General features: G+C 38.0%; 1 protein-coding gene across 1 annotated transcript in view; it reads right to left on the bottom strand.

The window, feature by feature from the left end:
* The window catches only part of DDX10 (DEAD-box helicase 10), a 214275-nt gene that overhangs the window by 5329 nt on the left and 184691 nt on the right, over window positions 1-24255 (bottom strand). The window contains exon 17 of the mRNA XM_074356829.1: window positions 9614-9753. Coding sequence (XP_074212930.1) covers window positions 9614-9753 — 140 coding nt within the window. The remainder of the gene's footprint in view (window positions 1-9613; window positions 9754-24255) is intronic.

Here is a 24255-nt window from a genome sequence, read left to right as displayed (position 1 = left end):
CCCTAATGAAGATTAATTACTGCAGTACATTCCATAAAGTCTGCCCGGCTTCCTTCTGATGGTGAAGGCTACGGCATATAGAAATGGAACTAAAAATGTATCATATCCTTAACGTCTCCTTTCTCGCTGCTCGGTACTAGAAAACAGACTTGTAAAAACAATTTAGTCAAGGGGGGAGGGTAGAGCTCAAGTGGTAGGGCTCATGCTTAGCACGCACGAGGTCCTGGGTTCAATCCCCAGTACCTCCTCTAAATAAATAAATAAATAGGCAAGCAAGCAAACCTAATTACCTCCTCCTCCCCGTGAAAAAAATCCAATTTACTCAAAGAAAAGATTGATTGGCTCAGAGTTCATTACAAACATAACTGCGAGAGTGGAATTCTAATAATCAGAAAAGGCTGGGGGTCATGAGAAGGCAACAAAAGGCAGAGGATTGCAGCCACACTGCTGATTCATGCACACGTTTCCTTCTAAACACACACACACACACACACCAGCCACACTGCTGATTCATGCACACGTTTCCTTCTAAACACACACACACACACACACACACACACACCATTTGAGATGAGCAAAACATTTGAGCTCCCCCAACCTCTATTTTTTTTTTGGTTTAAAAACCCACTTGAACCTGCCTCCTTAGTGCAGTAGGCAGCGCGTCAGTCTCAAAAAAACCCACTTGAGAATCTGATGAAAATTCATGACCCTTTTCCCAGATAAACACATGGGAGTGTCTGGATGGCAAGCATACTCGAACCATGATTTTGCATACAAGTTCAAAATGTTTGAGATTCCTCTAAAGTCCATGTATTGAGTCCAGGTTAAGAACCTCTGCTCTGAAGCAAGTTAGAAGACAAACATAATGATTTCTCTTCTCCCAGATTAAAAAGAAATATTTTTTAATATACACATTGGGTTTATACTGTGTATTTTTCTCAATGCTAATCTGTATATAAAACATTTTGTGCTCTCCAAAGCACATTAACTTTTCTCAAAGTACTTTTACTGGTTAGTTTTTAAGATTCAAGAACATCACCTACCCAACCATGTCCTCAATATTCTAGCTATCTGGCAAAATTAAGTTGTACACTTTAGTCTTACTCTTCACTAGTCCTTCAAATGATTTCAAAAGAGAGAAAATCCAATCTTCAACAAAGTCATCTGTTATTACTTGTAATAGCAAAAACAGAAGGAAACAAACACCAAACTATAAGAACTAAAAACCTAAGCATGGGTACAACCTAATATTCTAAAAGGGGAATGGTAATGTATTCTACATGAAGCAATGTGAAATGAAAAAAAAGGATGGTGTCATTCTCAAGGATGGTCCTAAGAAAGTGTCATTCTCCTTCAGACTATACTACAGAGCTACAGTAATCAAAACAGCATGGTATTGGCACAAAAACAGACAAATGGATCATTGGAACAGAACAGAGAGTCCAGAAATAAACCCACACAACTACAGCCAGTTAATCTTTGACAAAACAGGCAAGAATATACAGTGGAGAAAAGACAATCTCTTTGGCAAGTGGTGTTGGGAAAACTGGACAGCCAATGTAAATCAATGAAATTAGAACACTCTCTCACACCACACACAGAAATAAACTCAAAATGGCTTAAAGATTTATAAGACAAGACACTATAAACCTCTTAGAAGAAAACATAGGGAAAACATTATCTGACATAAATCTGAGCAATGTTCTCCAAGGGCAGTCCACCAAGGCAATAGAAATACAGGCAAAAAAAAAAAAAAAAATGAAACTTAATTAAACGTATAAGTTTGTGCACAGCAAAGAAAACTATAAACTAAACAAAAAGACAACCTACAGAATGGGAGAAAATATTTACAAATGATGTGACTGACAAGGGCTTAACTTCCAGAATATACAAACAGCTCATACAACTCAATAACAAAAAAACAATCAACCCAATCAAAAATGGGCAGAAGACCTAAACAAACATTTCTTCAATGAAAGACGTACAAATGGCCAATAGGCATATAAAAAAAATGCTCAAAATTGCTCATTGTCAGAGAAATGCAAATCAAACTACAATGAGATATCACCTCACATCAGTCAGAATGGCCATCATCAAAAAGCCTAAAAACAATAAATGCTGGAGAGGGTGTGGAGAAAAGGGAACCCCTCAAACCGCTAGTGGGAATGTACTTTGTTGCAGCCACTGTGGAAAACAGTACAGAGATTCCCTAAAAAACTAAAAATAGACTTACCATATAATCTAGCAGTCCCACTCCTGGGCATAATTCTGGAGGAAAACTAAAAGAGACACATGCACCCAAAGTTCAAAGCTGCCCTATTTACAATAGACAAGACATGGAAGCAACCTAAATGAGATGACTGGATAAAGAAGTTGTGGTATATATATATAGGATGGAATACAACTTGACCATAAAAAAGAATAGAATAGTATCATTTGCAGCAACATGGATGGACCTGGAGATTGTCAAAGTGAAGTAACTCAAACAGAGAAAAAAAAATGCCATATGACATCACTTATACGTGGAATCAAAAAAAAAAAAAAAAAGACACAAATGAACTTATCTACAAAACAGAAACAGACTCACAGACATAGAAAACAAGCTTATAGTTACCAGGGGAAAGGGAAAGGGTACAGAGATAAATTAGGGGTTTGGGATTTATAGATACTAATTACTGTATATAAAATAGATAAACAACAAGGTCCTACTGTACAGCACAGGGAACTGTATTCAGTATCTTGTAACAGCCTACAATGAAAAAGAATGTGAAAAGGAATATATATATACATATTATATATATCTGAATCACAATGCTGTACACCAGAAATTAACACAACATTGTAAACTGACTATACTTCAATTAAAAAAAAAAAGTCTTATTTAACAGTCTTTTTAAATTTTTTTTTTAATTTTGGGGAAAGGGGAAGGTAATTAACGTTATTTATTTATTTATTTATTTATTTATTTTATTTAATGGAGGTACAGGGGATTGAACCCAGGACCTTGTGCATGCTAAGCACACACTTTACCACTGAGCTATACCCTCTCCCCTCTCAACAGTCTTTTCAGTCAAAACAAAGAGCCACAATCAGGGCAGCAGCCAAGAGAACCCTACTAAGTGGTTCATTACCCTTGATAAATGGTTCATCTTGGCCTCATGGCCTCCCAAGCCATTCACCAATCTTAGAGATCCTAGCACATCGCAAACATGACAAATTCACCGCTGTCATTGAGTGACAGGTATTCAATGCGTGGCTAAATGACAGACGAGCAGAAACCTGCAAGGTCAAGCTGGGAGCTTCCTAAACCCCAAATTTCTCAAAATATGTCCTCCCCATCCTAAACTCTCACCCCAGAAAATAATGCCTTTCTTCCTCAATGGGTGGCAACCTTTCCTGTAAGAGTCCCAAGACAAATAATACTGCCTTTCCCCAACCTGCTGCCTTGGAAGCTTCTCCATTCATGCTAAGTATCACACAGGATCTCCATCCTCCCTCCCTCCCTCTCTCCCTCCCTTTATTCTTCCCTCTCTTTCTTCCTCCACAAATAAGAAGAGATGATCAAGAGTTTCTCTTGAGCTGCTAGGCATGTTGGAATCAGGGCTAAATCTCTTGAAGTTAAAGAGAGTACAAGGAAAGATGGCAGGCACACAATAAAGTCAGTGTGTCATTAAGCTGAGCCAACTTCCTTCCACACCTCCCACCCATAGCTAGATCCACAGTGGGTCAAGCAAGTAAAAGCTGCAGCCAACACTATTTTTCTTTTATCAATCACCTGGACTCTGAGTAAGAAAAATCTCTTTTAAAAAATCATCCCCTCTATTAAGTACCAATAATTCCACCAATTTATATAAAATACATAATACGCCACACCCAGCCACAACCAAAACTAGTTAAGAAAGGAAAATGCTTTCTGGGAATTCCCCTCCCCCCCACCCCAAATTCACCTTTGATTTCATACACATTTCTTCAAGTGAAAGTCTTCCACATATTACAGAGCTGACTGTAACGTCTCGGAAGAAGAGTGGCTGATGAACAAAGTTTACTGAAGAGATGTCATGGACCAACACTAGGAGAAACCACATAGACTGAAGTGGCTCATGTCCTTCAGGTAAGAGAGAACTTTCAGAGACAGGCAAGTTCACTCAAAAACAGAAAATTCATATAAAGCAGATTTCTAAAAGGAAACAAAACAAAACCCCTAAGGATATGGAGAAACAGACAAAAATCCTCGATCAGCCTTTTGATTCAGAGCCGTGGCAGACTGTGCAAAACAACAGCTAAGGGCGTTAGATGCGAAACGGTTTACTCGGTACGGGAAACAGTATTGCATCTAAATTATGCCAACAGTCTTGGTGCAAATTATAGATGTAATTGGTCTTATGTCACCTAGAGTAATCTACCAAACAGACCACCATAAATCAATTCTTTATAAAGAATTCTTTATAAAGTCTCTGGCCTTAGCCAGAGACTGTGGTCTGTGGAGAAGAGATTTATATAAGGCAGTAACAGCCTAACCATAGCCTTTTTCTCTTTCCCTTTTTTATTTGAAAAAGGTTAAGATTATAAATATTAAAAACTTAATCTGACTGGATAATGAATATCTGGAACATCCAGCTGCTTCTTATTCATCGTTTTCAATACTTTGCAAATTTTCACATCATTAGCAATTCACATGAAGATGGCCATAAACCAAACATGATGAATGTTACTAGATATACAAAAATTAATCTTACAGTACACGTTCGGAGCCCGATCCCTCTCAGCTTGTGAGGCTGTGGAACGCTGTTATTGAAAGAACAGCTTAACTTGTCTCACTTCAAAGGCCACACTCTTTAGAAGGGCAACTGCCCTGCTCCCTGCACACTTAAGACTTACACTGACTTCAGGTTTAGCTTAGACATCACTCCCTTGAGGAAGCTCTTTCTGGTTTGTCAAGCCCAAGTCAGGCCCGTCCCTTCTGTGCTCAGCTACCCCCGTCCCTACGGCTTCCCCAGTGCACAAATCGAGGTACTTAACCATCACATTGTTTTGTCACTGCTTGCTTAGCCGTCGGTAACCTCCAGAGAACTAAAAGCCCTGTGAAAGCAGGAAAGGCTTTTTGTTTTTCTTTTTGCTTACTGTTTTATCCTCTGCACCTGCACTAATTACGCCTAACACAAGATAGGGCCTAAAAAAATTCTTAGTTGGAAGAATGGATGACAGAAAGCCAGAGACTACAGATCAAGTGGATATTTTAAACTGTTAAATAGGTAGAATGTGGTTTAAGTAACGCAGAGCTCTTTCTCCAGTTCTTGGCACCACACACAGAAGCTTGTCAAAATATTTTTATCATGAAAGCAGTACAACTACGTTATAGGGACTATTTGGGAGATAAAGAAATGAAAAATCACTTATGAGCACAAAAGATAATTACATGCAATATTTGAGGCCTTCTGTCCTCAGAAGGTATAAAAGTCTGTATCAAAACTCATGAGAGACAAGAACACAGGATTGGGTGTAGTTCCCAGCAGACCAATGAATTCTATGATGTCACAAAGTCCACTGCAACGAAGAGCTAGATTTCCTACCAAACTGTCCTGTCTCTATTTTAATAACAATAACAACAACAGCTAATCCTAACATCTTATATTAATTCTACCTAAGCTAAGCCCTCAGTTCCAAAGGAGGAATCAGAAATGAAAGCCACAAAGTGAAACACAGCCTGGACCAATCTGTAAGGTGGATGAAGATGAGAAAAGAAAGCGAAGAGCATCAAAGCAAGCCCTCCCTTCCACACCTGCTCTCAAAACCAGCGCACAAAAGCCCAGAGCCCCCGGCAGGGTCTGCACATCCGCTGCCAACCGGCCAGCTCGCATCCTGCCGCACGATGTGCAGGTTACTCGCTCCCCCTACTTCTCAGCTCTGTTTCTGAGGATAAACGGAGCTGTTCACGGCAGCATTCTTAAAGCTCCTCAATAGAACTCAAGGTCGTCTAATTTTCATTGTCCCTGGCGCCATAGTATAAGCAAGAACTCTGTTTCCGCCATGCTAGCTTACAGGAGCTGAAGCTTGTATGTCAGAATCTCTTTGGAAACTCAGTGTTCAAGATGCCAATCCTGATCACTCTATGGAGGGCAGGGGATGACTTAAACGCCACTGCGGCTATGCGCGAGCTGAGGAGGAGGACAGAGGGACACACTCCTTAAAACCCTATCCTATCTCCCTGAGGAGGAATTACTGGCCCCAAATCCAGTCATTCTCCACTAAATCTGGCTCTCCTTTGCCTATTTCCTACTAAGTGTCTTTCTATGTAGAAAGACAAAAGCGTTACTCATGGTGAATGTCTAGGATGTCACCAAAGTGAAGGAAAAGAAACACCCAAAGGAAACTTCAAAGAAACCTGCTCATACTAGTTATTTTGGGACGAGTAGCCACTTTCTATTTGGTATATCCAGTCTCATATAAACTCATATCTGAAAACACTATGTCAATACCCAGGGAATAACCTACAGAGAGAGAGAGAGGATGACCAAAGGCTGGAACACTAGCTGTTCCTGTAATTGTTGAGCAGAAGCTACAAACAGTGCAGCAAATAAAACCTGTGAACACGCCAGGAGGATCCTCTAAAGCTGCCATCACAAAATCTTAGCATTTACTCATGTTCATGAGAGGCAAAGAAAAAAAGATGTAGCAAAGCAGGAACAATACAGGATAAACAGCACTAGCAGTATTTACCTGTGAATACCGTAAATACGGATATACTTGTGAATACCGTAAATACGAATTTACTTGTGAATACATTTTCTCATCCAAAGCAAAGTGGTTTTAGTTTATATATATCTTTATTCACTGCCATTGAGGTAATTTCAAGAGAGAAGGAAAAATTAGAGCATACATAGAAATCTCACGTGTAACTTACCCTAAACCCTGCCTTCTGGTCCAAGAATGGACGATACCAAGAACTAGGTTTTTATCCTGTGTACCAATCCCAAGTGATTGATGGAGCCTGTCTGAGAAGGACTGCCAGGGCTAAAACGGAAAGGAATGCAAACAAGCCCACGCTGGATGAGGCGTGGGGAGATCACACACTAGTAACACACACCGCCATCCTGGGTTGAGTCCAGCAGTTCTCAACCATGAGACATATTGCTCCCTGAGGGATATCTGGCAATGTCTGAATATACTTCTGGTTATCCCAACTGGGGAGGTGCTGGTGGTAGAAGATGATGCTAAGCAGTCTACAATCACCTCAACAGCACCCCCCCCCCCACGACCAAAACAAAGAACCACCTGGGCCAGAATGTCAATAACGCTGAGGCTGGGAAACCATAGTCCAGTCAAGTCCATCCTATGGAGAGTCCATGCATCAGGGCTTCAGCTAAATGACATTAAATTTGTTTTGAGGTAGTTTTCCTGAGTCACCTCTCCCAATGTCAGAGTCATTCTGTATAACTTGATTGGACTGTTAGAACCAAGGGATCAATTTGATTCAGGTCGATCACACTGATCTGACCCTAGCTTATACTGTGATCACAGACAAATTAGGACAAGTCTGTTAATTCTTTTCAATCTCTGCTAATGCGGAGTTACTAATTGTGCCCGAAATTAAAACTATTTTAATTTTCATGTCATGCTTAAATATTTTCCCTCTGAACCCTTGTCTTTGAGTTAAGGTGCTTCGGCATCTCTCGAGGTACTCCCACCTTCTTGTCCATCATCATTACACTGTCTGAGCTGGGATCCTTCCAGTACTCCTACCATCTATGCTGTCACCTCTTGTGTCATTTAAGCTATTAGGACCAATTACATAGCTGCTTATCATTAGGATTCTCTCCTTTACTCTGTAAATCTCCTTCATCCACCCATTAATCAATCCAGATATTTCAGTGCCTTTCTCTATGCCTATGACATTAATGTTGGGGAGATGAGTAGAGAGTAGAGCTGAAAGTGTTGGTACAGACGATCTAGCTACAAAGCATTTACAGGCTAATTAAGAGGATGAAACATGTGAAGCTATTAGAGAACAAGTCCTATTAGCTAGGTGGTAGCAGGGAAATGTCACTGTGAGGGTGAGAAATGCCAGAAGAATGAAACAAAATGTCTGCTGAACACAGATTAAGGATGACCCAGAAACTATCATAAAAAATGTTAGGGAAAAAATCCTTACAAATCAGATACAGAAGGATTGTTGACATCTTGCCAGTGACTTCAAAGGCTGGCTCTATGTTTTAAAGGTATGTTAGACAGATGTGAAAAATATGGTCAAATAAACTGTAAGAACCAATTAGAACTCCCTCCAGAGAATAAAATTACACAGAAAGAAATACTTGGAAGTTAACGATATAAAGTCGTATGTGTTAAGTTCAATCCCACAAACCACTCTGAAGGAGCAACACTTACGTAAGAATAAAAAGGGCGGCAAACCTAACCACACTGATGGTCCGTCAAGGTCTGGACGTGTGCAACTGAGAAACTTTCTGAAGCAGAGTCTGCACATTTACTCTTGTAGTAGGAATATGCCCTGGACCTAAATTATTTAACCCTCCTGGCATACGTTTAGATATTTTCCTAAATCCTAATAAGTTCTTTTCACCTGTGGTGCTTCTTGCGGTAGTAAAGTTAACATGTTCAGTATCTAGTCTGCTAAACTAGAAAGCTACCATGTCCATTGCCTAGCTGTCCAATAGCAAATGTCTCAAGTTTCTGGCAACATGTGGGAAAACTACATTTTGGAGAAATCATTTTCACTATTATAAAATAATTCTCTGTTCAAATGATTAAAATGAAGAATAACTCAAATGATCTCCCTACAGCATTTTCTCCGAAGGGGATAACCTTTTTGAGAACTTTTCATAACGTTCTTAGTTAAAACCAGATTATAGCTCTCTGGGGCCTATTTTTTCAACTCCACACTCTGGACTAGTACTTTGGAGGTTCTAACAGGCCTCCTCTTCCCTTCAACCATATTAACCTCATCTGTCATTAGGACCTCCCTCCTCCCTTCTAAATAGGTTCATTGATTTAGAATGTCCATGCAGTTCAATATCGTCAACTTTTAAATCAATAGAATCTCAATATAACCTAACACACAGTAATCTGAAAACACATGCTGAGCACGTCTTACTATTATTCAATTCATCACTTTCATTTGTTTTTGACATGCCAGCAAAGAAGTCCACATTACAAACAAACAGATTCCAATTTGAGAGAATTTGTCAAGGGCTATTTGTGTATGAGTTTTCCATTATTTTGTGTGTTTGTTACTTAATTTTATATCAAAGAATGTGAAAGTGTAACTGCCTTTCTAAAAATTTCAGAGATAATTTTTAACAACACTGTATCAATAGTGGTCTTTGACAGTGTAGCAAAATAAAATCTTATCTCTTTTTGTACTAAAATATACCCTAGTGCATCCAATACTTAATATTTAATACTTACAATACTCAGAAAGAAAGACAAGAAAAAAGAACAGAGCAAGAAAACACCCCTCATATCACCATTATATCTGTTAACAGGAATTACAGAACCTTAAAACAATGACAAGAGCATAAGACGTTTGTCTCCACGCATCTTTGAATTTATTAAAAGGAGAAGACCCATTTACTTAATGCTACCAATGGTGAAAACATACCTAGTTTTATTTTCCAGATCTTCACTGTCTGACTCCTCAGAGCTCCTGTACTTATCTGGATCTGGCAGTGTGCTGGGATCAAATCCATTATCGTCATCATCATCACTCCAATCCAGAAAGGCTTCCTCTTCATCTTTGACCTAAGAAAACACAAGGAAAATTATGGTTTAAGAAAACAGCTGATGAATAATCAGGTCTTATTCAGACCCCAATAAATACCCCTAATTGAGATCCTCAAATTAGAAGTCTTCTATTCTGGTGAAAGCCTCTATTAACTTTTAGAACCGTAATTATTTGCACTGAGAAAGAAAACCCATGTCATTTCAAAAATTGAACAAAATATAGTTTAGACAGTAAGTCACTACTGAGTTCCTTAAAGATAATATGGGAAAAAACTGTCAGTTTTATTACTTCCATGTAACTCAACTATCAAAGAAATAAAGTATAAAATAAGGTTGCTACAATGCTCTTATCCACTATGCAAGTTTCAAAAGTACCAAAAATACTAGGTAAAAAAATAAAAGACCAGAAAAGAGTACAGAAACGTTTGTCTGAACATTTCTAGGCCACAATAAGTCTTAAAATCTGTACAAGCTCATTAATAGTGAGAGGCATCCTAAATTCAAATTAAGTACAAGTCCAGAAAATAGGACGAACACCAAGATGTAGAAAAAGCAGTAACACACTGAGGAAGTTGGGAATCATCCAGTTTCATGCAAGTAGGTAGGTAGGCAGGTGGGCTCTCTTGCTTTTGTTTTGCGATGGTTTATTTTTGTCAAAGAATAAAGTAATGCAATGTTAAAATAAATTTACTACACATTTATACAATGAACATCCCTTATAATAAATTTATCCCTGGCAGATTGGTCTTGTCACCTAGTAGGTAAGAAATACAAACAGGCATTGTTACGTGCATTCAACAAATTATAAGCAGGACTAAAAACAGACAAACAAAAGTTCTGGATGAATTTCTCTTAGTTATCATTTTTATAATCCTTCTTCACACCATGTGAGACTAACTTCAATGCTTCTTTGATTTCGAATGGTTAATGCTCTTTCCCAGAAACTAAATAACAACCCAGAACAGCATAGCAATTGACTGTGCAGGCCTCTGTGAAGACCCCTAAGACTTTTTAAAAGCTCTCCCTTGATAACCTCTAAACATAACAAAAGGAGGAAGAAGTAAAGAAAATAAGGATTAGTCACCACAGCAAAGGTCCTCTGTTGCTTTCGTGATAAAGTTCCCTGTTAAAAATAAAAGGTCTGGAAACAAATATCAGAAGAGAAAAAGAAAAGGCTGCCATTAGACACAGTAAGAGGCACACTCAACAGCCTACTGTATGGTCCACTTGAAAATAACCAAGGATATCAACAAAAATTGAATGTCATCATATACTCAAGAACACTAATCTCCTGGGCTACAAGGTATTTCCAATTTTCCAGTCTGATGCTCTCAAAGTAATCTGCTATCTAAAGGTGGAGGAGACAGAGCCGACTCAAAATAATTCTCAAGTTTTTTTCAGTCTCAGGGCATCTCTACATTTAAAAAGTACGAAAGACTTCAAAGAGCTTCTGTTGACGTGGATTATATCTATTGACATTTACTGTATTAAAAGTTAACTAAAAAACTAAAAAAAAAAAAAAAGTTAAAACTAAGAATTAAAAAACCTCATAAGCTTAAAAGTAATAATAAACTCTATATTATTACATATTAATATATACTAATATAAATAGTATTTTTTATGAAAACAGCTATAACTTCCAAAACAAAAGAACTTAGTTTTACATTTTGCAAATCTCCTTCATGTCTGGCTTAGAAGAAGACATCTGGATTCTCACATCTGCTTCTGCATTCAGTACGTTGTTTTAGTTGAAATACATGAAAAAAACTTAGTCTCTCAGAGGTAGGTAATTGGGGAAGGGAGAAGTAATTTAACAGCCTTTTTAGGTAATAGCAGTTACTCTTCTTTGATACGACAATAAACCTTGATGTGTGGCAGTTTGTTTAAAAGTAGTTGCAATATATAATCTGAAGCCACATGAATACACTTTCTGTACTCTGTTACATTAGAATTCATTGGTCTACGTGGCACTTTGAAAGGCCCCTTTACCAGTGAATGACTTCGTAACATAGTACATTGGTCATCTGGAAAATACTGGTTCACTAAATTATGCACATCTTCCTTATGTGGACTTTCAAATGTTGACACACTTCATTGCACAATATTTTTTAAAAATCATATTTCTTAATATCGCTATCAATATTATAAAAAATATCTTTCAAAGTAATTGGGAAGCTATTGGTGGATACAAATTTTCCAAAGTCGATTATTGGAAAGTATCGATGAATACAAGTTTTCCAAAATTCTAATTTATTTCTTAAAAGCCTGAATTGTATCATCAGCAACAAATAATTTCAGTCTTTTCCTTGAAGTGTAAGCAACAAGTGTGATTTTCCTCTGGCTGTTTTCAGAATTTTCTCTTTATCTTATAGGGGCTCTGCAGGCTTCTTGGATCTGTCAATGTTTTTCAGTAAATCTGGGGAGATAGGACCACTCTTTCTTCAAATATTTTTATGCCTCTTTTTCACTGCTCCTTCCATGATTACAGCATGTGCACTGGACTACTTCACAGTTCTCAGAGGTTTTGTTCATTTGTCTTCAATCTTTTTCTTTCTGTTCCTTGCACAGGGTCATTTCTACTGGGTCCTCAGGGATGCTGTTCCTCTCTTCTGACATTTCCAAACTGTTTTTTAGCCCACCTAGCAAACTTCAAGCTCTAAGACCAGGTTTGTTCGGGATTTTTTTTTTTTTTTTTTTTTTTTTTTGTCTAAATACAGTTTCCATTGCTTTGTGAAGACTACCTATCTGTTTAGTCATACCTATACTTTCCTTTAATTCTTCAAACATACTTTCCTTTAATTCTTTTAAAATATTTAAAATAGCTGCTTTGAAATATTTGCTAAATTCAAGTCTAGGCTAACTAAGAGTTTCTACTGACTGCCTTTTTCTTGGTCATGGATCATATTTTCCTGCTTAACTGCATGTTTAATATTTTTATAGAAAACTAGACACTAGATAATATATTACAGAAACGATGAATTCTGTCAGGTTTTTCTGAGGATTACTGGATTTCTGTTCTAACAGGCAGTTACCTTGCCTAGATTCAAACTGTAAACTCTCTCTCATGGTACTCAGCTACTTATATGTCATTTCTGTTTTGTTCTTATGGCTTCCAAATGCTGTTTGTTAGTCTGGTTTCCTATGGGTCTTACCTCAGCCTGTGAAATGTGACACTGAAAAGATTTAGGAAGAGTTGGGCTCACCAACTCTGTAATTTGCTTGCTTCTTGGAGGTTTCCCCTAATTTCTAGTTGCTCTGTTGACTCTGAGATCTGTGGTCTGACACATCAAGCAGAATGCTTCAATTAATTGTATTTTAACACCTAAAACCATTTAATATGCTCCTTTAACATTTACTATAAAACAAGTAGACTTCACAAAATATCTACAGTATAGTAAGAAATAAACTAGAAAGTGAAAGTTGGTATAAATACCTCAACTCAGTATTCCACTGTACATGTTTATCTATTTGAAGGAAAATACTAATTCAAAATAATTAAAATTTACTTTTAAATGGATAAAGTATTGTTTGGATGTGTGTTACCATGACTCTCTTGTAACTGACAACATTCAGGTCTTGCTATTTCCTGACCAGTAAGATGACTGCACTGTTGCTGCCATGCCGCATTGTCTGTGCTACATTACACTCCTCAGTTCACGACAATGCCAGACAAATATGAGTTGGCAATCACTCCTTTCAGAAACACAATTTCATACTGATCTTTTTGTTTGTTTGTTTCATCCTTTGAATGGTTAGAAGTATAAAACTATAAAAATGTATGATATCTCTATTAAAAAGCATAATGTGCCTATATTAATAACTTCATTAAAAAATAAATTAAACTGCTATCATCTACAACAAGCACCAAGCATTAATAAAAGTCATTATGTAAACAGGGTATTGACATAATGAAAATATTATGGAGAAAAGCAGTGTTTATCTTCCTGGCAAGGTCTAGTTTAGCAGTATGCTCTTTCTAGTTCTAAAAGGTGGCAAAGAAAATGGACATTCTAGCTGCGCTGTTTCTATCCTTGAGATTTCATGAACCATTTAAAAGCTAATTTATAACTATGGCACAATCCTCACTTTTGTCTCTCTCTGGACTCATTTTCATGAGAGACAGCACAAATACTATGCTATAACTATCACCTCCCAACTGACTGTAACATTCCATGATGTATCTAGAACATACATATCGATGGCTGGAAACTCATTGAGGTAAATAAAGGGGCACCACTGAAGTATTTCAGCAGGAGACTAAGTTTATACCTTACAGATGCTCTACCTTAGCGGCAATGGGAAGGGTGGTTGGAAGGTTTAAGATCTGAAGGTAGAATATCAGTTTAAAAACTACAGTAATAATCCAAGTAAGACAAGGGATTCAATGAAGGAAGTGGCAGTGGGGAGGGAGGTGGGGAACAGGTATGAGAGATGCTAAGGAGGGAGAACCAACCAGACACTGCAGACCACATGGATACATATTACATTTCAGACAATCATTATGCTCATAAGCATAGCTGTACATGTTAAATACGGTCTAAGAAAGTTTAGTAAATATTATGAAGACGCCTTACAAAAATGCCTTCACTCAACAAGTTTTTATTAAGAAGATACGCAACAGACACACTACTAGGATCTGCAGGTGTAGCAGTGAGTAAGACAAAGCCCCTGCCCTGATGATACAATAAACTGTTCCAGGACAGTTACTCACAGAAGCACTAAAACAAAAGGCATGTTTTCTATTTCTGGGGGGCAGCCAATCAAGAGCGAATTGACTCCACAAGCCCTGCGAAATACTTAGCATCTGGCAGAACGCAGGCTTCACCTTACAGATCCTGGCTGTCAACGTGCCTTTCTCTTCAGGTATTTCCAGGATGGAAGCTGCAACCACTCCTCCCTTGCCGACTAATTACTTTCCCATCTCTCTCCACCCTCCCGGCTCAAAAAACAAAACAAGATGACCAATCACAACACCCACACTCCTCTCTCACGGCCCTGAGAAATAAACAAAAAGTAGTTCACACACACAAAGAGATCAGGGGCACCTCTATGAACTGGCTGCTCCTGAAATACAGTTTCAGAGCCACTGAGAAAAAATATTTCACCTAAAATAGGAATGACTTTTCCTAAAACACTTATTTGGAAGTCTCAACTATAAGTAGGGCAGACGAAAATATCCAATAAAAAATGTCCCCCAACTAGCTTTTATTTTGCTTTCAGTTTTGATGGTGAGAAGAAATGCAGAAGAAATGAGAAGTGGCGTTCTTCTACAACAAACCTATAAAGTGCTCTGACATACACTACTTTCCTTCATCTTCTAACTTTGTGACGTAGGAAGATAAAGGATTATTGTTCCCATTTTCAAAATTAAGTAGCTGTGATTCACATGATTAAACACCTTAACCAAGGTCACACAAACCTGGATATACGCTACATCTTCTCCCACATCACCCTGAATCTCAGCTTTCACCACTAAAGCTTTGAATTTGCTGCCTGTACAATTACGTCTTCCGAATCAAGCGTATTTTACAAAGCTTCATAAAACATGTGGGGGTGCTTTCTAGGTCACATTGTATGTGTCCATCTGCAGTTTCACTACCCTTGTCTCCAAAGCCTCTCTTCCCTGCTACGTGGAACACTGCACCAGCTTCCTAGTGAGTCTCCCTGTAACCATTCTTCTGATCGTTCCAATTCTCTGTGTCATCATTAGATTGTTTTCTTTTAAATAAGTTTCAAATCTGATCATGTCTATCACCTGCTCACAACCCTTGAAGCCACACTTTCTTTGAGGTCCTAGAACAAGTCAAGCCCCTTCCCACCTTTAGATGCCAGCTTCAAAATGTAGTTGCTAAGCAACCTGCACTTTTATTTGGCTGACAACAAATCAGAGATTCTCACAACCTCCTCTTCAGGTTTAATTCCTAGAACGACTCACAGAACTCAGAAGAGTGCTTTACTTCTGGTTACAAGTTTATTATAAAGGATACAACTCAGGAATAGCCAAATGGAAGATACACATAGGACAAGGTATGTGGTGGGGATAGGGCACAGAGCTTCATGTCTTCTCTAAGTGGACCACCTTCCCAGCACACCAACATGTTCATCAACCTGGAAGTTCTCAGAATCTTGTTGTTCAAGGTCTTGTAACTCAATTTCCAGACCCAACTTCCTCCCCGGAAGGGTGGTGGGGCTAAAAAGCATGTGCCTGGCCTTTCTGGTGACCAGTCACCCACTCTGAAGCTTTCTAAAGATCCCACCCTGTCACCTCATTAGCATAAATTCAAGCGGGTTGGACCAGGGCTCATTATGAATAATGAAAGACACTCGATACATCACTCAGGAACTTCCAAAGGTTTTAGGTCTTCATTGTTAGGAACCAAGGATAAAGTCCAAGTGCATAGTTCTATTATAGCAAGCCTGGTTAACTTCAGGTAATCAGGTCTCAGATTTAACATTTCTGAACATCACTTCCTTAGTAAAACTCACTGTAGAATTCTCTTCAGTGCTATACCTAGATGTCTGCATCCCTTCCCAGGAAGTAAATACCATGGGAGTAGAGGCCACATCCCTGTCATCGAAGTACATTTCTAGGCTTATGATAGAGCCACTCCTGTCTGGGATGCCTCATCGGCAAATCAAAACTCATCGTTTTGTGTCTCTGTAAATGCTCCACTTGACCAAAAGAAAGGTGGTATGTCCAGTCAGTGAATCCCCAAACACCAAGTCAACTCTGGGTCCTCTCACTCTAAACAAAGTTGGTTATGTGGCCCCAACTAATCAGGTATCTTCTATCTTTCTTTTCCTTATTCTTTATGCTTTATCCTATAAAAGCATGCTGCCTTCCGCCCAATTTTGCAATTCTCCAAAAGGAGACTGTCCACCTCAGAAAGTGTTAAATAAGTTTGTACGACCTACACTGTCCTCTTTTTTTTCTCTCTTTTAATTTTTATGCATCTATTTATTTTTTAGTTGAAGCACAGTCAGTTACAATGTGTAAATTTCTGATGTACAGCATCATACTTCATTCACACATATACATGTATGTATTCATTTTCATATTCTTTTTCACCATAAATTACTACAAGATATTGAATATAATTCCCTGTGCTACACAGTATAAACTTGTTGTTTATCTATTTTCTATATAGTACTAGTATCTGGAAATCTCGAACTCCCAATTTATCCCTTCACTCCTGATTTATCCCTTCACCCCTTTACCCCCTGGTGACCGTAAGTTTGTTTTCTATTCTTTTTTTTTTTTTAACATTTTTTATTGATTTATAATCATTTCACAATGTTGTGTCAAGTTCCAGTGTAGAGCACAATTTTTCAGTTACACATGAACATATATATATATTCATTGTCACATTTTTTTTTCTGCTAGCTTCCATAACATCTTGTATATATTTCCCTGTGCTATACAGTATAATCCTGTTTATCTATTCTACAATTTTGAAATCCCAGTCTATCCCTTCCCACCCCCCGCCCCCTTGGCAACCACAAGTTTGTATTCTATGTCTATGAGTCTATTTCTGTTTTATATTTATGCTTTTTGTTTTGTTTTGGTTTGGTTTTTTTAGATTCCATATATAAACAATCTCATATGGTATTTTTCTTTCTCTTTCTGGCTTACTTCACTTAGAACGACATTCTCCAGGGACATTCATGTTGCTGCAAATGGCGTTATGTTGTCATTTTTATGGCTGAATAGTATTCCATTGTATAAATATACCACCTCTTCTTTATCCAGTCATCTGTTGATGGACATTTAGGCTGTTTACATGTCTTGGCTATTGTAAATAGTGCTGCTATGAACATTGGGGTGCAGGTGTCATACTGAAGTAGGGTTCCTTCTGGAAATATGTCCAGGAGCGGGATTCCTGGGTCATACAGTAAGTCTATTCCTAGTCTTTTGAAGAACCTCCATATTGTTTTCCACAGTAGCTGCCCCAAACTGCATTCCCACCAGTAGTGTAGGAGACTTCCCTTTTCTCCACAGCCTCTCCAGCATTTGTAAACTGTCTTCTTTAAACATTTTTTAAACATTTCACTGATATAGTCAAAAAGCAAAGGGTAGGTTCCCAAATATTTCATAAAATAAAGATAATTTAATATGAAAACATTAAAGTGGGATCCAATACTATTTATTATTATTAAACATGGAATATATAAGTACTTATTATTGATAGGGCTTTAATACTAGAAATCTCAGCAATTTAGATCTGACTGAATAATTTTTATTGATAATTGTTAACCACATAATCTCCATCTCGGATTTCTCAAGTATAAAATTTACTTCGTAGAAGTTTAAGGAACTTGTAAAGATTTTAATTAGTTGCAGATGCTTGGAAAATAAGCAATCAGCATCTTAATGGAGGAAAAAATGAGTCACTGGTATGGAAAAATGAAATATGTGACAATGCCTATAAAAATTGCAAGTTATGTTTAAAATTCCCTCTATAGGATCATGTAAGAAAAACTCACATAAGAATCTATACACACACTAAGGGCTTATACACAAAGAATCTAGTTATTTCTACACATATGGATTTATGCACAGTCAGGTTCTTGACCCTTACATTCATTCAAAAAATACATTCAGCTTGAATTAAAAATTACTTTTTGAGTGCTTAGTATATTTAGCCTATGATGGGTGGGCAAAAATGAATGAGTTAGGGTTGTACTTTTGAGAAGTTCAAAAGCTTTAGAATGGAATATTGTATAAAATTCCTCCGGCAGACAGGCAACACAGAGGCATAACCCATGCTTAAATATGCTTCCATACATCCTGTATTTCCTTTATTTCTTTTTCTTTCTGAGCATATCCACAACCACACCAAAAGCAAAAACAAAAATGAAATCCTAATGTTAAAAGTGAGAGAGTACAAAATACTCCAGTAAGAAATGTAACACTCTTGACGCTTTATTAAAAGAAAAAAGTTATCTAACTCAAGACATCTCTGAGTAGAGAGGAGGGCTGATGGAGGGTGAAAGAGAATAGATTATTTCCTTGTACCACACAGAAATTAGGAGATCATCACTTAGCACCATAGTAAATTTTGTTACACCAAAGACCTTAACTGTTCATAAAATAAGAGGGAATGAGACTTGATTTCAACCACTTTACTAAGGGGTAGAGGTTGAAGCCACACTGCACACAATGGGTTAAGGAGTGAGTGTGCATTCTTCCTGGTCAGGCAGTGATTGGTAGTGAGAAAATCAATTAAGAGTCTAAACATAGAGAATGATCTGTTTTGTCTTCCAGTATACTATAAAGCATTCATAAAAATAAACAAAATAAGCTATAAGAATTATATTTAAATATTAAATCCACTCAGGATTTTTTAAAAGGAGCCTTCCCATATTGTATCAATTACAAACAAAATATCAACTTTGACACCTCAGAATATGGTGAGAAGATTCCAAAATTCATGGTAAACTATTTCTGATCCTGACAAAGAACATAAAGATTATAAGGAAAATTTTAGAGAAAAAGGGAGGTATTCAAAACACATTTTATTTTCACTAATAAAATTTCAAAACGACTTTCTAAGAAAGCATTGGGAAGATAATACTTCATAGGTTTGACATTTAAGATATAAGTTCTGATTGCTGTGTACTGCCAACCCTCTTCAATAGTTAAGAGATAGATTGATTTCTGAGATTTACACAGGCTATAAATCCCATGTATAAAGTTAGAGAAGAAATTATTAAAAACTTTTTTCTGAATTGTGAGCACAGAAAGATTAATGCTATTATTAAATGTGCCTATTGAAAATAAGCATTTATCTACTAAGGCAAATGTCCAGAACAGTAAACAGAAGAGCAAGTGCCAGCGCTGAGAAATGACTGTTCCTGCATCATAATGCCAAACTGTAATGGTCCAACGTCTCTCCACTTTTTTTTTTTTTGATTGAAGTATAGTTGACTTGCAATGTTGTTTCTCATATACAGAATAGTGATTCAGTTATACACACACATATTATTTTTCACTATAGGTTATGACAATATATTTAATGTAGTTCCCTGTGCAGCAGGACCTTCCTGTTTATCCATTTTCATATACAGTAGTTTGTACCTGCTAATCCTAAACTCCTAATTTATCCCTCCCCACCCCTTTCCCTTTTGGTAACCATTGTTTGTTTTCTATGTCTGTGCATCTGCTTCTGTTTTGTAAATAAGTTCACTTGTATCACTGTTTTAGATTCCACATAAAAGTGATATCATATGATATTTGTCTTTCTGACTTCACTTACTATGATAATCTCTAGGTCCATCCATGTGCTGCAAATAGCAATATTTCATTCTTTTTATGGCTGAGTCGCATTCCATTGTGTACATGTGTGTGTATTCATATATATATACACATACCACAGCTTCTTCATCCATTCATCTGTCCATAGACATTTAGGTTGCTTCCATGTCTTGTTTGCTGTAAACAGTGCTGCTATGAACATTGGGGTGCATGTATTTTTTTTAATTACGAGTTTTCTCTGGATATATGCTCAGGAGTGGGATTGCTGGATCATATGGTAAGTCTATTTTTAGTTTTTAAAGGAATCTCCATACTGTTTTCCACAGTGGCTGCACCAAACTACATTCCTACGAACAGTGTAGGAGGGTTCCCTTTTCTCCACACCCTCTTCAGCATTTGTAGTTTGTGGAATTTTTAATGATGGCCATTCTGACTGGTGTGAGGTGATATCTCATTGTAGTTTTGATTTGCATTTCTCTGATACAGCAATTTTGAGCATCTTTTCATGTGCCTACTGGCCATCTGTACGTCTTCTTTGGGAAAATGTCTATTTAGGTCTTCCACCCATTTTTTTGATTGGGTTTTTTTTGTTATGAGTTGTTTTTATATCCTGGAAATTAAACCCTTGTCAGTTGCATCATTTGCAAATATTTTCTTGCAGTCCACAGGTTGTCTTTTAGTTTTGTTTATAGTCTTCTCTGCTGTGCAAAAGCTTGTAAGTTTAATTAGGTGACATTTGTTTATTTTTGCTTTTATTTCTATTGCGTGGTAGCCTGACCTATGGAAAACAGTATGGAGATTCCTCAAAAAACTAAAATAGACTTACCATATGATCCAGCAATCTCACTCCTGAGCATATACCCAGAGAAAACTCTAAATCAAAAAAATACATGCTTCATTCTTTTTCTTCAGTATTGCTTTTGCAATTCTGGGACTTTTGTGATTCCATATAAATTTTAGGATTATTTATTCTAGTTCTGTGAAAAATGCCCTGGGGACTTTGATAGGGATCGCATTAAATCTGAGATTGTTTTGGGTAGTATGGCCATTTAAACAGTATTTATTCTTCCAGTCCAAGAGCATGGGATATCTTTCTATTTCTTCAAATAATCTGATTTCCTTTATTAGTGTTTTTATAGTTCTCAAGGTGTAAGTCTTTCACCTCCTTGGTCAGGGTTATCCCTAAGTATTTTTTTTGAATGTGATTTTAAGAGGGAATTTTTTTTAACTTTTCTGATATTTGTTAGTGTAAAGAAATGCAACAGATTTCTGTATGCTAATCTTGTACCCTGCTACCTTGCTGAATTGGTTTATTAGCTCTAGTAGTTCTCCTGTGGTTCTTTAGTGTTTTCCATGTATCATGTCATCTGCATAGAGCAACAATGCAGAGATCCAGTTTGGATCCTATTTATTTATTTATTTTTTCTTGTCAGTTGCTCTGGCTAGGACTTCCAATACTATGCTGAATAGAAGTAGTGAGAGTGGGCATCCTTGTCTAGTTCCAGATTATGGAGGGAAGGCTGTCAGCTTTTCACTGTCAAGTATTATGTTGGCTGTGGGTTTGTCATAAATAGCTTTCGTTATGTTGAGATATGTTCCCTCTATACCCATTTTGGTAAGAGTTTTTATCATGAATTGCTACTGAATTTCATCAAATGCTTTTTCTGCATCTATTGAGATGATCATGTGACCATCTTTTGTGGATGTGGTGTATCACATGGATTGATTTGTAAATGTTGAACCATTCCTGTGACCCTAAAATGAATCCAACTTGAATGTGGTGTGTGAATTTTGGGGGAGTGTGTTGCTGGATTTGGTTTGCTAATATTTTGTTGAAAATTTTTGCATCTGCAACCATTGAAGATATTGGCCTGTAACCTTCTTTGTTGGTAGTGTCATTGTCTGGTTTTGGTACCAAGGTGATGGTGGCTTCATAGAATGAGTTCCCTCCTCTTCAGTCTTTTGGAAGAGTTTGTGAAGGACTGGTATAAGTTCTTCTTTGTATGCTTGGTAGAACTCTCCAGCAAAACCATCTGGTCCTGGACTTTTGTTTGCAGGGAGCTTTGTTTTTTGTATTTTTTAATTACAGATTCTATTTCACTTCCAGTGATCAGTCTGTTCACATTATCTATTTTTTCTTGATTCAGTTTCAGTGGACTGTATGTTTCTAGAAACGTGTCCATTTCTTCTAGGTGGAGTGTAGCTGAACACCTGGATCTGCGTGGAGCTGTGGATTCAGTCCAGACCCCAGCACCGCTTCCACATCACACGCCTGTTGCTAGCGTTGGACTTGCCCCAGCAGGGCACCAGTAATCCACTCAGACGTCCCACAGGTGCTGACCTCTCAAAGGCACTGTGGTGTAAATCTGCCAAAGCCACCTGGGACATGGCTTAGATTTCAGCGCCACTTCTGAAGTTGTTTGACCCCAGGAAGTGGGCTCGGATTTACACCCTGCGTCCCCGTGGGGGCAACCCACCAGCACTTGAGCACTCCCAGAGGTCTTAGAGGCAGAGCGCTGCAGGCCGTGAGCACATCAAGAAAGAGGCTGCAATGGTGGGGTTCTGCCCCTCCCTTCCCTTTGCGCATATGTGTTAAAACAGAGACTTTTTATGGCAGACCTGGGCTCCATTGCACACATTCCAGCTGTGGTTCGTATCACACCCCGGCCCCTTCAGACTGTCTGCATGGCCAACCCCAGTCCTCTCCATGCGTCTGTCCTCTGAAGCCTGAGTTTCAGCACCCAGGCCCCACTCACGCCAGCAGGCCTGGGGAGTGCGGCGAGGTGGCACAGATCCTCTGTGCTGGTCTCTCTCTGCTCTGCCTGGGGCAGATCAGCTGCTGCATTTCTCCTCCCAGCCTCTGAAGCTTCCTTTCTGTCTCGGTTGATCTGCCTGCTGGTGAAGGGGCTTCCCAGGGTGAGGGAATAGTTCTTTCACAGCTCCCTCCCAGGGATGCAGGTCCTGTTCACATTCCCCCCCGCTTTTTTTTTTTTCCCCTTTATCTGGTTACGTGGTGAGATTTTTGCAGGCTTGATTATATGAGATCTTCTCCCAGAGTTCAGTAAGTATTCTTAGATGTAATTTTTATGTATTTGTGGGAGAAGGTGACCTCCACATTCTTCTATTCTGCCATCTTGATCCCAAGCGTCCCCTCTAATTTTAATAATGTTATAATACTAACTAAAATTTTTTGAATGCTTTCAGCTTATTTCTGCCTCCTAGAAATTTATTCCATAATTGTGATGTTGGGCTTTAGCCTAACACCGTTTTATACATTTGGCTCTTTGGTATCTGGCTAAGGTGTGTATTGTTGGCACTTTTATATGTACTGGCTGAATTACACTTGAAAACCCCAACTTCAATCAAGGGCTCTGGACTCTACAATTATGAGGATCCTGCTCAAAAACATCTGTCTTTTCTAACATCCAGCATTTATATAATAGACACAGCCAATGAGAGGAAGCCAACACATATCAGCTCTGGTCAGTTGATCATACAGGCATCCGAGAAGAGGGAACACAGGATGGTGGGGAATGATAAAAACAATACCCAGGGGGAAAACGTAGGAGATTCAGACAAAGGCCACCTGTTTAACAGAATTTCTCTCTTAGATCGAGTACAGCTTACCCAAATTCCTCTCAGTACCTTCTTTACTTTTTTCAAGCATTCCAAAACAATGGGAATATCTGATTAAAAGACTATGAAGAGGAGATATAAACAGCACATGAAGTGAACACAGTCAAGAATGGCAGCCAAAGAGGTTTTGCACATGAATATTAAAAGCCCCAAAGATCAAATCCCAAATTTGGAAGGATCTTCAGAATTTGAAATAGTCAATCAGTGACTGTTTAGTGCACACTTATTGTGTGCTGAACATTACTATAAAAGAAGAATGTAATCTGAAACACAGCATGGCAAGAGAGACTGTGATTCAGCGTTTTAACCTTAGTAAGACTTTTTGTAAAATGAAATTTCTTTCAAATCTGCCTTGTGCAAAATTCATTATTCTTCCTAAACTGCTTACTCACTTGCTTCTCTCACAGAGCTCTACAGGATACTAACAATGCTTCAATTTCATAACACCCTATTAAATAATAGTGCATCACATCAACTTTGTTTCTTGTTCTCTTCTTTCCAAAGGAAAGTTACACTAAAGAAGACATTAAATAAAACACATTTAAAAGTCCAGCTTGCTGTTCTCAAAATAATGCACAATTTAATATAAGATGAGTCACAAGACCCTGATTTGATTGCTCCCCCAGTGG

This window comes from Camelus bactrianus, chromosome 33 (assembly GCF_048773025.1).
Source record: "Camelus bactrianus isolate YW-2024 breed Bactrian camel chromosome 33, ASM4877302v1, whole genome shotgun sequence".
NCBI lineage: Eukaryota > Metazoa > Chordata > Mammalia > Artiodactyla > Camelidae > Camelus > Camelus bactrianus.
The sequence above is the reverse complement of the archived record's forward strand: the minus strand, read 5'-3'. Positions and strand labels throughout refer to the sequence as shown.